General features: G+C 40.4%; 2 protein-coding genes across 2 annotated transcripts; one reads left to right on the plus strand and one right to left on the minus strand.

Annotated features, from left to right (window-relative positions):
- The first annotated feature begins 2,392 nt into the window (after nt 1–2,392).
- Nucleotides 2,393–2,998, plus strand: LOC138901451 (uncharacterized). The gene has a single exon (XM_070189216.1). It carries the CDS (start codon nt 2,393–2,395, stop codon nt 2,996–2,998), a length of 606 nt encoding a protein of 201 aa, XP_070045317.1.
- Nucleotides 2,999–8,981: 5,983 nt separating this feature from the next.
- Nucleotides 8,982–11,827, minus strand: LOC117274830 (uncharacterized). Its single transcript, XM_033654203.2, has 4 exons — nt 11,489–11,827; nt 11,029–11,266; nt 10,110–10,677; nt 8,982–9,108 (listed from the first exon to the last, which is right to left on the minus strand). Exons 1-4 carry the CDS (start codon nt 11,825–11,827, stop codon nt 8,982–8,984), a joined length of 1,272 nt encoding a protein of 423 aa, XP_033510094.2.
- Nucleotides 11,828–12,534: the final 707 nt, after the last annotated feature.

Genomic DNA, 12,534 nt, shown 5'->3' on the forward strand with positions numbered 1-12,534 from the left:
CTTACATGACTTTCGTTTGTAACACACAATAATTGCATTTGAATCCTCATCAGATGTATATGAGAATGTGTTTGTGATTTAAGTTGCTTATCCATCCATGTCTCTTAAGTTTAGAGATATGTTTTATACATGGATTGTGCAACCACCACCTAATCCTTAATGATTTTATTCTTGCCACCTATCTTACAATGACTTAAGAGTCATAAGATTTAGGGGCTGCCACGTTTTCTTGCCACCTATCTTACAATGACTAAAGAGTCATAAATCATAAGATTTATTCTTGCCACTTTTTTTGGGCCTTTCGGTCTAAGGCATACTTGTGGATCAGTTATGACTTACAGAGGTTGGTTTTGAGGATGACTTAAGCAAGCAAATTTCTTGATGCATGGTGTGTTACAATTTATAGGAATATAGAAATCACGAAATGATTTGAGTTTGTTATTCGTGACAGATGTAGTGTGCATGGAGTAGGGATTCACTCGGTTGCTTAGAAGTGTGGATTACTTCTTTGGGTGTTGTCATGCTGATGGGGAACAAGTCATTCAGCCTGTTTGGGCAGTGGAATTGAGATTTGAGCAGAGTGGATGACTCTCGAGAAGGTTCTAATGAATTCAAGATTTATATGTAGCAATTCAGAATTTTTCAGATTTGTATATGGCTAGAATCTGAGATTTACATTGGATGGGGTCGAGACTCTCGGTATTTCTATATCATCATGGATTTTATATTCCAGTATCATAAAGGTGAAGGAAACCACTTTAGATTCACAGAAGGTCTCTTCAGAGTGGATGTCTCGGTTGTGGTGCTTTTGGGGGTGCTTAAGAGGGAATACAATGGCTTATGGGCCTTAGGGTGGTGTGGTTTTATGCTAGGATCTCTTGTGGTGAGCTTTGACTAAGGACCGTGGTGTTATGGCAAGGAGAAGTGTCAACTTAAGGATAACTCAGAAGGAACTCAGAGAAATAGGACAACTTGGTAGTAGGTGAGATCAGCACGGTAATGGACATGATCGGTTCTTTGGGTACTTATTATGTGGTGAGTTTCTATAGGTGTTTTGTGGCAATACTCTTGGGTTTGGAAACCTGTGTGACTTGGTTGAGTTAGAGAGATTTAGTTCTGATGGTTTGATTATGTGCGAATGGGTTTCGAAGAGTTCTCGATGGTTTCTACCACGATTAAAGATGGATATTTCCTACCGGCGTGCAGAGCATGTTATGTATTATGATTTTCTACTGGATGGGATCTTAAAAAAGATATTTCAATCATTACTTGTTCAATAGTTAGTTAAAATTTCTTAGTAATTGAATTTAGCAGAAAATGTTACCCACTTTTGTTAGGAAGCCAAATCTAGCTATTTCCAGTTTCTTCCTTGAGTATTTACCTTAACACCCATTTTAAACTCCTTGTGGATTCGACCCTGACTCGCGTTGGGTTTATCATTGCAAGGTCCATTTTATATTCCTTAATTAGGTGTGAATTCTATATGATCAAAGTCCAAAAATATCATACGAACCTACTGAAATCGTCAAAACACTGATCCGAGGTCATTTATCAAAAATGTTGATCGTGGTAAATTCTAGTCGCTTTTAAAGCCAAAAATCACATTTTCTTTAAATTTTCACTTATGAACTTTCAAGAATATGACAAGGACCATGCACGCAAGTCGTAAATCATCAAATAAAGCAATGAGAGGTCTAAGAACACATAAAATGGAGCAGTACTCAAAATGAACTATCAGGTCATTACAACGTAGCAGTCAACAGGGTCACTTCCACTCACTTGGAGTCAGTTCTCACATCTCTTCTTAGAGAAGTTCATTTCCCTCAACCAGAGGGAGGAGATGCGGGTTTAGTTCGAGTATCTCCAGCAGGATTGTATGTCTGTGACTGAGTATGAGATGAGATTCACTGATTTATCCCGTCATGCAGCTTTTCTGATCCCCACCGAGGTTAAGAAGGTGAAGAGGTTCATTGAGGGGTTGAATTTTGGTATCAAGATTGCTATGGATAGGTAGTAAGAGACTGGTACTACATTTATCAATGTTGTGGACATAGCGCGCATAATTGAGCGCATCTGGAGTCAGAGCAGGGAGACCATGGTGGCGAGGAGAAAGAAGCCATGGTATTATGGCAGTTTCAGTGGTGCGTCGTTTGGAAGGGGGGATCATTCACGAAGAGGCCATCCTAGTAGGCAAGATCCTTTAGCTTATCATCCAGTTCGTGGTGCTCCAGTTCAATCTTCATTCGGTGCATTACTAGCACCGAGCTCCTAACATGTTCCTTCAGCCTAAGGTTCTTCTTGTGGGTACTCGGGTTATTAGAGGCAGCCTTAGATTCAACAGTTATTATCAGCTCAAGGTTGTTTTGAGTATGGAGAGGTAGGGCATATCAACATGGATTTCCCTAGACATGGTAGAGGGGCAGCACAACATGGTTCTCAAGCAGTGATTCAAATTCCAATTATTACACTACCAGCCCCTCCAGCTAGAGGGGGAGCTCAAGCAGTCAGGGGACGCCCTAGAGGCAGGGGTCAGTCGGGCGGAGATCAGACCCGTTGTTATGCATTTTTAGGTAGACCCGAGGTGGAGGCCTATAATGCGGTTATCACAGGTATTTGTTCGGTCTTTCACAGGGATGCATCAGTTCTATTTGATCCTGGATCTACATATTCCTATGTGTCATCATACTTTGCATCGTATTTGGGTTTGCCCAATAGTTCTCTTGATATTCCTATTCATGTATCTACATCGGTTTGTGACTCTATTATGGTGAATCATGTATATTGGTCTTGTTTGGTTACTATTGGGGGCTTTGAGACTAGTGTTGATATCTTGTTGCTTAGTATGGTTGATTTTAATGTGATCTTGGGTATGGATCGGTTATATCAATATCATGCTATTCTTAATTGTCACGCTAAGACTGTGATGTTATCTATGCCGGGGTTGCCAAGTTTGGAATGGAAAGGTTCTCTTGGATATACTTTTAGTAGGGTGGTTTAGCGGATGGTTGAGAAGGGGTGTTTGGCGTACTTAGCCTTTTTGAGAGATGCTAGTGCTGATACCCCTACCACTGTGTCAGTTCAGATTGTGAGGGAGTTTCCAGAAGTTTTTCCTGCAGACCTACTCGACATGCCACCCGATAGAGATATTGATTTTGGTATTGACTTGGTGCCGGGCACTCAGCCCATATCTATTATATCGTATCGCATGGCCCCAAAAGAGTTGAAAGAATTTAAAGGACATTTGAAAGAGTTGTTGGACAAGGGGTTCATCAGGCCTAGCGTATCACTGTGGGGTGCGCCAGTGTTGTTCATGAAGAAGAAGGATGGTTCCATGAGAATGTGTATTCACTATAGGAAATTAAACAAGGTTACATTAAGAAAAGGTATCCATTAACTCGCATTGATGACTTAATTGACCAGCTTCAGGGAGCTACGGTGTTCTTGAAGATTGATTTGAGGTCGGGGTATCACCAGTTCAAGATCACGGCTTTGGACATTCCCAAGATGGCTTTCAGGACTCATTTTGGGCATTACATGTTTTTAGTGATGTGTTTTGGGTTGACTAATGCCCCAACATCCTTCATGCATTCGATGAACAATGTGTTCTAGCCGTATTTGGATTCTTTTGTCATTGTGTTCATTGATGATATCTTGGTGTATTCCCGTAGTACTGAGGAGCACGAGCAACATTTGAGGACTATGCTTCAGATTTTGAGGGAGAAAAGGTTGTATGCTAAGTTCTCTAAGTGTGAGTTTTGGCTAGACTCGGTGGAATTCTTGGGTCACGTGGTATCTGGTGATGGGATCAAGATGAACCCGAGGGGTTTTCATATGTTGCAGTCCTATTGACTCATTTGATTAAGAAGGGCACTCCGTTTAGGTGGTCAGACGAGTGTCATGAGATCCTTCAAAAGCTCAAGACGACATTGACTATGACTCCAATGTTAGTTTTGCCTTCAGGATCGAGATCATATAGGTTTATTATGATGCTTCGAGGGTTGGTCTTGGATGTGTATTGATGCAGGAAGGTAGGCTGATTGCCGACGCATCATGCCAACTAAAGCCCCATGAGAAGAACTATTTGGTGCATGATTTGGAGTTAGCTACCATTGTACATGCACTCAAGATTTGGAGGCATTACTTATATGGTGTGTCTTGTGAAGTACATACGGATCACCGGAGTGTCCAACATCTGTTTAAACAAAGAGATTTGAATTTGAGGCAGCAAAGATTGTTGAAGCTGTTGAAGGATTGATATCACCATTCTTTATCATCCAGGGAATGCCAATGTAGTAGTTGAAGCCTTGAGTAGAGAAGCGGAGAGCATGGGGAGTTTGGCATTCATTCCAGCCATAGAGAGATCCTTAGCTATGGATGTTTAGACTTTGGCCAACAGATTCATGAGGTTGGATATTTCGGAGCCCAGTAGGCTACTTGCTTGTGTTGTGTCGTAGTCGTCTTTGTTTGAGCACATTAAGGAGCACCAGCATGATGATCCCAACTTACTTGTCCTTAAGGACACGATGCAACGAGGTAGTTCTAAGGAAGTTACTATTGGTGATGAAGGGGTGTTCAGGCTTTAGGGTCGAATCTGTGTTCCGATAGTGGATGGTTTGAGGGAGTTGATTCTTAAAGAGGCTCATAGCTTGCGGAATTCTATTCACCCAGGTACTACGAAGATTTATCGTGATTTGAAGCAACATTATTGGTGTAGAATGATGAAGAAATACATCGGTGAGCATGTTGCACGGTGTTTGAACTGTCAGCAGGTCAAGTATGAGCATTAGAGACAGAATGGTTTGCATTAGAGGTTAGATATACCAGAGTGGAAGTAAGAGCATATCATATGGATTTTTTGGTTGGGTTGCCACGGACCTTGAGGAGATTTGATGCTGTGTGGGTCATTATGGATAGGATGACCAAGTCTGCACATTTTATTTCGATCATGACTTCTTACACTTCTAAGCAGTTGGCTCAGATTTATCTCAGAGAGATTGTTCTCCTGCATGGTGTGCCTGTTTCTATCATCTCGTATCGAGGCACTCAGTTTATATCATATTTTTAGAGAGCGGCGCAACGTGAGCTGGGCATGCAGGTCAAGTTGAGCATGGCATTTCATGCTCAGATAGACGGGCAGTTTGGTCAGACTTCCTCATGCGATCCAAACCTTCATCTTAGAACTACATAAGTGATCATGCGATATGACCATTCTCAAGTCATAACTAATCCATAAGCATACTTTATTCTAGGAACTACAACAACACATGCCCATATGCTTTGATCGTCTATGTTAGATTCCCTTACTTAGCTCAAATCTATAATTACATCATCCGAGAACCTAAAATAATTTCTCCTCGTTATCTACTATGATCTCGCACAGGTATTCAACCAATCTCCTCACTAGCTTGTGTAGTTCTAATTATAACATATTCCAAATTGCCTGCCAAATACATACTTATCCTTGTGACAATCATGTTATCTTCCTCATGTGATCCAAACCTTCATCTTAGAATGAACATTTCACTAGATAGAAAAAGAGCCTTTATAAGAACCCTTTAAGAAGTCATACAACCTCAAACCTTCTCACAGAAGATAACTCACCTGTTTAGTCCTAATGCAGTCTCTTTCTGACCTTACCATGGTTATAACCTCTATGAAATCAATGGATCTTTCCGAGTCTACACTTGTCCACATGCTGCAAGAATCTGTTTCATTCCATTAATGAACAACTGAAAGGTCCATCAATACATCCATACCTTAATATTTTACTACACACCGAGATGATAATTAAGCATCCATATTCCCTTTGCATATCAAGTAAATCCTTCTCCCCAAATCCAAACCCTCTTAGTGTAGCCTTTAGACATATGGCACGTATTTGTAAGCTGCCTCATTAACTCAGCCACTTCACTTTGGAAAGATCTTCTTCATTTTATTTCAAGGTTGTAGGAGCACCCATTAAATTTCAGAGCAATCAATGGTGAAAACTTAGCTATCTTACCGCTCATTGTGCATTCACTCTCATTTCTAGGGACACTATTGGACATATGAATTTTAAATTACATGCTCACGTACCTGAGTCCACCGAGCCAAAGTTGCAGTCCATACCTGACCACAAGTCCTTTAGACTGGCCTACCTTCACATCACAAGGAAAAATCTCATACCACATATGTGATATTATCACAAGCCACAAGTGCCCTACTGATATCGAGTTCTTAACATCACATACAATCAAATAGAAAGAAATCTAAGATATAGACTTCAATCTGAAACAAAGTCACACGATAAGGGAAGAAAGAAAGAGAAGTTTCCTAGATGTCCTATAACCTCTCAAACATAAGTATGGACATCATCATACCGATCCGCAAGATTCTATGAGATATTTGCTCATGACTCATAGAACATATGAACTTAGAGCTCTTATACCAACTTGTCACAACCTAAATCCCACCAAGTCATAAACCAACCATCTAGATAATTCAACCAACATACATAACAACTCGAACTGAAAATCATCAAAGAAATAACAATATGAGAATGCAAAATATAATACAACTATCCTCAAGAACTATTAGTACAAGTCATGAGCCACTAAGATTAAGATGTACAACATTGGTGTGAAGAAAATATATAATCTATATGTACTTTACATAAACAAAAATATACGTCCTAAACTACCATGTACAAAATGGTAGCTTGAAATTGGAACATTGGTACATCTTCAATTCTAGCATTCGGCTTTTATAATAACTCAGCTCCAAAATCTGCACGCATGGTGCAGAATTATAGTATGAGTACAACTGACCCTATATACTCAGTAAGCATCAAAACTAAACTCAACTAAGTAGTGGCGGTGTCTAGTCAAAAGAAATCGCCACTACTTAGCTAAATGGATTGAGTTAAATGGATGGTTCTTGATCAATGAGGTGTTCAACCTGCTTGTAATTTCGAGTTGATTATGAGATTTTTCGTATTTTCACAAATTAGCATGGTAATTGACGGTGCACCGTATGGGGTTGGAAGTTGGATGGTTCGTTATGCTTTCTTTGTGAGTGAGTAAGGCAAATGACGTGGCGTGATCTCATTGGTTCGGAGGGGAGGTCATGGATTGTCAATTTGGAAGAGAGATGGGTTGTTTGGACTGAGTATTTTTCAGATTGGGCTTGTCTTCGGGCCAAAATAAATTTAAAAGATGGTCATCTTGTGTTTAATTAGAGAATTGTAATTATAGCCTTTATCCATTTTAATCCATTTTAAAATTAAATTAAATAAACTTAATTATTTCTAATAAAATATAGTAAAATTATAAATATCAAATATACCACTAATTATTGTAATTAGTTATTTATAAAATATCTTCTTTGTATGAAATTACAATATTAATTGTATTATTAACATAGTAACCCAATTAATTATGAATTAAGGAGTAATCCGTTGAATCATAAACATATGTGAGGTATTTAAATTTTTTTAATAATATTAAAATAGTAAGTGTATTTATAATAATGCTAATGCTAGGCTATTAATTTCAAAACTAATACCTAGTTTATTTTGTAAAAATAGGCATTTATAGCTAGAAAATACTTTCAAGAGATTCATTGTAAATATTGAAGTATACATAAATTAATTTTAAAAGGGAGGGTCAAAATTGGTCCTCAATAGCTGCCCCTCTTTGAACGGAGACGATGAAAGAGTTTTCGGGTAAAGAAATTGAACCAAAGCCAATTTTGTCCTGAATTTCGGCATACATTGCAGGGATGGCATATGGATTTAAGGAAGATTACGGATTGCGTGCATTTAGGGAGAGATGAGGAAGATTTCGGGAAGCTTTTGGGGAAGTGGGGGCCGAATTATCGCTTTGAATTGCTTACATACCTCGGGCTTAACAATGATCAGGCCTCATGTAGTTCTGGAGTGAGGATTTGAGGAAACGATGCTCACAGGAATTTCCCCAGTATCGTATTATGATGTTACAGCGAGACGGAGGATTGGATACTCACGATAGCTTATATTTTGCGGCTTCATTTTAAGGTTTTGAAGATTTTGAGTTCTACTTGTCGTTTTGTGCCTGAACTTGGATCCTTAGCTCGCTAATGAGTTTGTTGTCTCTCAAAGCATTGTAGTTTGGTTTGCTGCTTAGAAAGAGTTCCACGTTGTGATATTTGTTACTGTAAAAATGAAATAAACACATACCCATATATTACAATGTAGAATATATTATGATGTGATGTAAATTATGCAGGAATGATGATATCTGGCTGCCGGTGAGCCGTTATTTAGGATCGGGATGATGGGATACTTGAACTTGACTTGATTTTCTAGCCAGGTTGTGTACCGTTCAGCTGCTGACAGAGCATTGAAAATTGCCTCCGCTTGTTGGGAGAGGTTGATTTGGTGGAGTGCGACTCCGCTTGTTGGAAGAGCTTTGCACTAAAATGTAAAATAACCTCCGCTTGGGAGCAATTAACTTAAATCATAATCATGCCTGAAGCTGCACGAGCAAAATGTAAAAACATTCAAGGTAATAGTCAAGGAAAGAAAAGCATGCCCAAGAGATACTCTTGACTACGAATCTAAGTTGCGGCCATTGATTGGCAGAACGTCGGTGACGAGGTTTGCGACTGTCTATTCTGGCCTACGTTACAATGGAGTGGCGATGCGGATTGTTCCGTTGGTGGAATGAATAGTTTGCTATATATAAGGCTTCGATTGGCAAAGCTGACGTTTGATTTGTACATGGCGTTTTGATTGTTTGAGCTAATAATCTGCTATATACAGGACTTCAATTGGTGAAGCCGATGGCTCGTTTGTACAAGGTACTCCGATTGGTTGAGCAGGTGGTTTGTTATATATAGGGCTTCAATCGATGAAGCCAGCAGTTCATTTTGTACAAGGTGCTACGATTGGTTGAGAAGACGGTTTGCTATATACAGTGCCCTTTCCGTATCAACAGTCGAACTCCGAGGTGCCTACAAAGGAGTCAAAGATTAGCTTTAGCTGTACCAGAAAAATTCAAGTAATGGAGTAAAGGGAGATAATCCTGGGAAGGTGGCGGATTCGTCATTTTCCCCAATGTGGTCTCAACGCTTCCTTGCTTCCTGTTGATCCTGCACTCAAAGAAAAGTTCTTAGTGGGAGTGGGGAAGTTGGTTTGTGTCGGTCACAATGTTGGTTTTCCCCGGCCTTTGATATGGTTACGCCGCGAAGTTTGGTAGGTGGAGCAAATTATTGTATTTTTAGAAAAATAATTTTGAAAAGATTTGTTTTATGACAAGTGTTGTCGTTCCGAATTATGACATATTACGAAAAGTTCTCCACATGAGAGCGTCTCTTCTTGAAAAGTCTATCCTATTGATCTCGATCTTTCGCAATGCTTGAGAATGTGGCTGTTTACCGTTGCGATTGTATATTAATTCAACTAATGCATTACAAAGGTTTTTCCTAAGGTTATGACCGAACCCTTTTAGGTTGCCTACGTATACAAAACAGAATCAGGTCTGAACGTAGTTCGTGGATGATGACAAAATATGATGAAGATGACCGAGCCTGACTCAGGCAGCTACGTATCTAAATGGAATTAGGTCAAGATGTAGTTCGATTACAATAGATGCAAAAATTATGCGATTAAGAATGAAGTGGCTTCGTCTGACTCAGACTGCCTATGTTTCCAAACGAAATCAGGCCAGAACGTAGTTCAATTACAAAAGACAGCTGAATCCGATGAGGATTGCCTACGTATTCCTTTTCGAGGAAATCAAGTCGGCATAGTTCCAGAGCAACATACAAAAGTGATATTTGGTTTTTCTATTACAAGTAAATGACAGAGAGAAACCGAACCCTATGTGGGTTGCCTACGTATCCCTCTGTGCAAAGTTAGGTTGAACGTAGTTTTGTTACAGCAAAAACCTAACTCACTTTGTCCTTAAACATAGTATCTCTTGATTCTGTCTAAGTTGATGGGCTTCGTGTTGGTTCTTCCATCCATTTTTGACAAGATTAGAGCTCCACTCGACAATACTCGGTGAACCACGTAAGGGCCTGGACAGTTTTGTGCGAACTTTCCTTTGGCTTCCTCTGGGTGGGGAAAGTTTTTCTTCAGAACCAACTACCCTGGTGTGAACTGACGAGGCTTCACCGTTTTATTAAATGCACTGGCCATCCTGTTATAATATAGCTGACCATGGGATACTGCCTTCATTCTCTTCTCGTCGATGAGCATGAGTTGCTCTTGTCTGACCTGTATCCACTCGGCATCGTCCAACTTGGCCTGTTGAATGACCCTTAAAGATGGTATCTCGACCTCTGCGGATATCACAGCTTCAATGCCGTATACTAACATGTGCGGCGTTGCCCTAGTGGATGTTGTCATGGTGGTCCGATAAAAAAGTAAGGCGAAGGATAGTGTCATATGCCATTGCCTGTGATTATCCACTATCTTTCGTAGGATCCTCTTGATATTCTTGTTCGCTGCCTCGACTGCCCCATTCATTTGTGGTCTGTTGGCTGTGGAGCTACGGTGGACGATTTTGAACTTCTCACATATTTCTCTCATGAGTTCGCTATTAAGGTTAGCGGCGTTGTCAATAATAATTGACTCAGGTATCTCGAATCTGCAGACGATGTTCTTTCGAACAAAATCTGCTACTACCTTCTTTGTGACGGCCTTGTAGATAGATGCTTCAACCCATTTAGTGAAGTGGTCGATAGCTACCAAGATGAAGTGATGCCCATTTGATGCGGCGGGCTCTATGGGTCAAATCACATCCATGCCCCAAGCGGCGAACAACCAAGTTGAACCCATCACATTCAACTCATTCGGCGGAACCTGGATGAAATCCCCGTGAATCTGGCACCGGTGACACATTTGTACGTTGCGGATACTATCGCTTTCCATAGTCATCCAAAAATATCCAGCTCTCAAGATATTCATGGCTAATGTGAACCCATTTATGTGGGTTCCACACGTTCCTGCATGTATTTCTTCAAATAACCTGGTTGCCTCAGCAACATCTACACATCATAACAAACCCAAGTATGGGCTCTTCATGTTCAGGAATTCCCCATTGAGGAAAAAGTGATTCCCCAATCTCTTGAGGGCTCGCTTTTGAATATTAGTAGAATTTTCTGTGTACTCTCTGGTTGCAAGGAATCTCCTGATGTCATGATACCATGGTTTACCATCTAGCTCTTCATTTACATGGAAGCGATAGGCATGTTCATCCATGATCTCTAGCTCGATGGGGTCGATGTACTTCTTTTCTGGATGCTGAATCATGGATTATAGAGTTGCAACGGTGTCAGTGAACTCGTTCTGAATCTCGGGGACGTGATTGAACTCAATCTTCGTGAACTTCATGCATATCTCTTTCACCCAGTGCAGGTATGGAAGGATCTTGACATTTTTGGTGGACCATTCCCCTTGGACTTGGTGTATCAATAGATTGGAATCCCCTATGACCAAAAGTTCTTAGATGTTCATGTCGACTACCATTATAATCCCAAGGATGCACGCTTCGTATTCAGCCATATTACTGGTATAAGGGAATCTTATCTTTGCCGATGCTGGATAGTGTTGTCCGGATTCCGAAATTAGGACTGCCCTAATTTCGACTCCTTTAAAGTTTGTTGCTCCATCGAAAAACATTCTCCATCCAAGGTATGATTTTGCAATATCTTCTCCAGCAAATAATACTTCTTCATCGGGATAATACGTAGTGAGTGGCTCATAATCCCCGTCCACCAGGTTCTCTGCAAGGTGGTCAGCTAATGCTCTCCCCTTGATAGCCTTCTGAGTTATGTACGCAATGTGAAATTCGCTGAGAAGCATTTTCCATTTAGCTAGTTTTCCTTTTGGCACCGACTTCTAGAAGATGTATTTAAGTGGGTCGAGGTGAGATATAAGATGCGTAGTCTATACTGATATGTAATGCCTTAGTATCTGGGCGTTCCATGTCATAGTGCAACAAGTACATTCTATCAAAGTGTATTTGGCCTCGCTTGGCATAAACTTCTTACTTAAGTAGTCGATGGCCTACTCCTCTCTCCTAGTTTCGTCATGTTGTCCTAACACACAACCGAAGGCGTTATCCAAAACTGACAGATATAACAACAATGGCTTCCCACGTTCGGGGGGAACCATCACTGGTGGATTTGACAGATATTCCTTGATTCTGTTGAAGGTTTTCTGGCACTCTTCTGGCCGTTTTGTGGCAGCATCCTTTTTCAGCAACTTGAAAATGGGTTCACAAACTAGGCTATGAAACGACTGATGGAATTTAGTCTACCCAGGAAACAAATCACATCTTTCTTACTCTTGGATGGCGGCAATTCCTGAATGGTCTTGATTTTTGATGGGTCCAGTTTTATCCCTTTCCTGCTTACAATGAAGCCCAACAATTTTCTAGCAGGGACTTCGAATGCTCAGTTTGCCGGATTCAATTTCAAACTGTACCTCCGTAGGCGCTCGAAGAATTTCCTCAAATCGTCCAAGTTCTCTGAACTCTTTCGAGACTTGATGATGACATCATCCACATA

Source organism: Nicotiana tomentosiformis, chromosome 11 (assembly GCF_000390325.3).
Source record: "Nicotiana tomentosiformis chromosome 11, ASM39032v3, whole genome shotgun sequence".
Lineage (NCBI taxonomy): Eukaryota > Viridiplantae > Streptophyta > Magnoliopsida > Solanales > Solanaceae > Nicotiana > Nicotiana tomentosiformis.

Excerpts from the sequence above, each read along its gene's own strand:
- LOC138901451 (XM_070189216.1), top strand. The coding sequence starts at position 2,393 with ATGGATTTCCCTAGACATGGTAGAGGGGCAGCACAACATGGTTCTCAA.
- LOC117274830 (XM_033654203.2), bottom strand. The coding sequence starts at position 11,827 with ATGCTTCTCAGCGAATTTCACATTGCGTACATAACTCAGAAGGCTATC. Across the intron at positions 11,267-11,488 it reads GCATCCTTGGGATTATAATG|CATCCAGAAAAGAAGTACAT; the intron begins GTAGTCGACATG and ends TCCATGATTCAG. Across the intron at positions 10,678-11,028 it reads CATGAAGAGCCCATACTTGG|CATCTATCTACAAGGCCGTC; the intron begins GTTTGTTATGAT and ends AATGGGTTGAAG.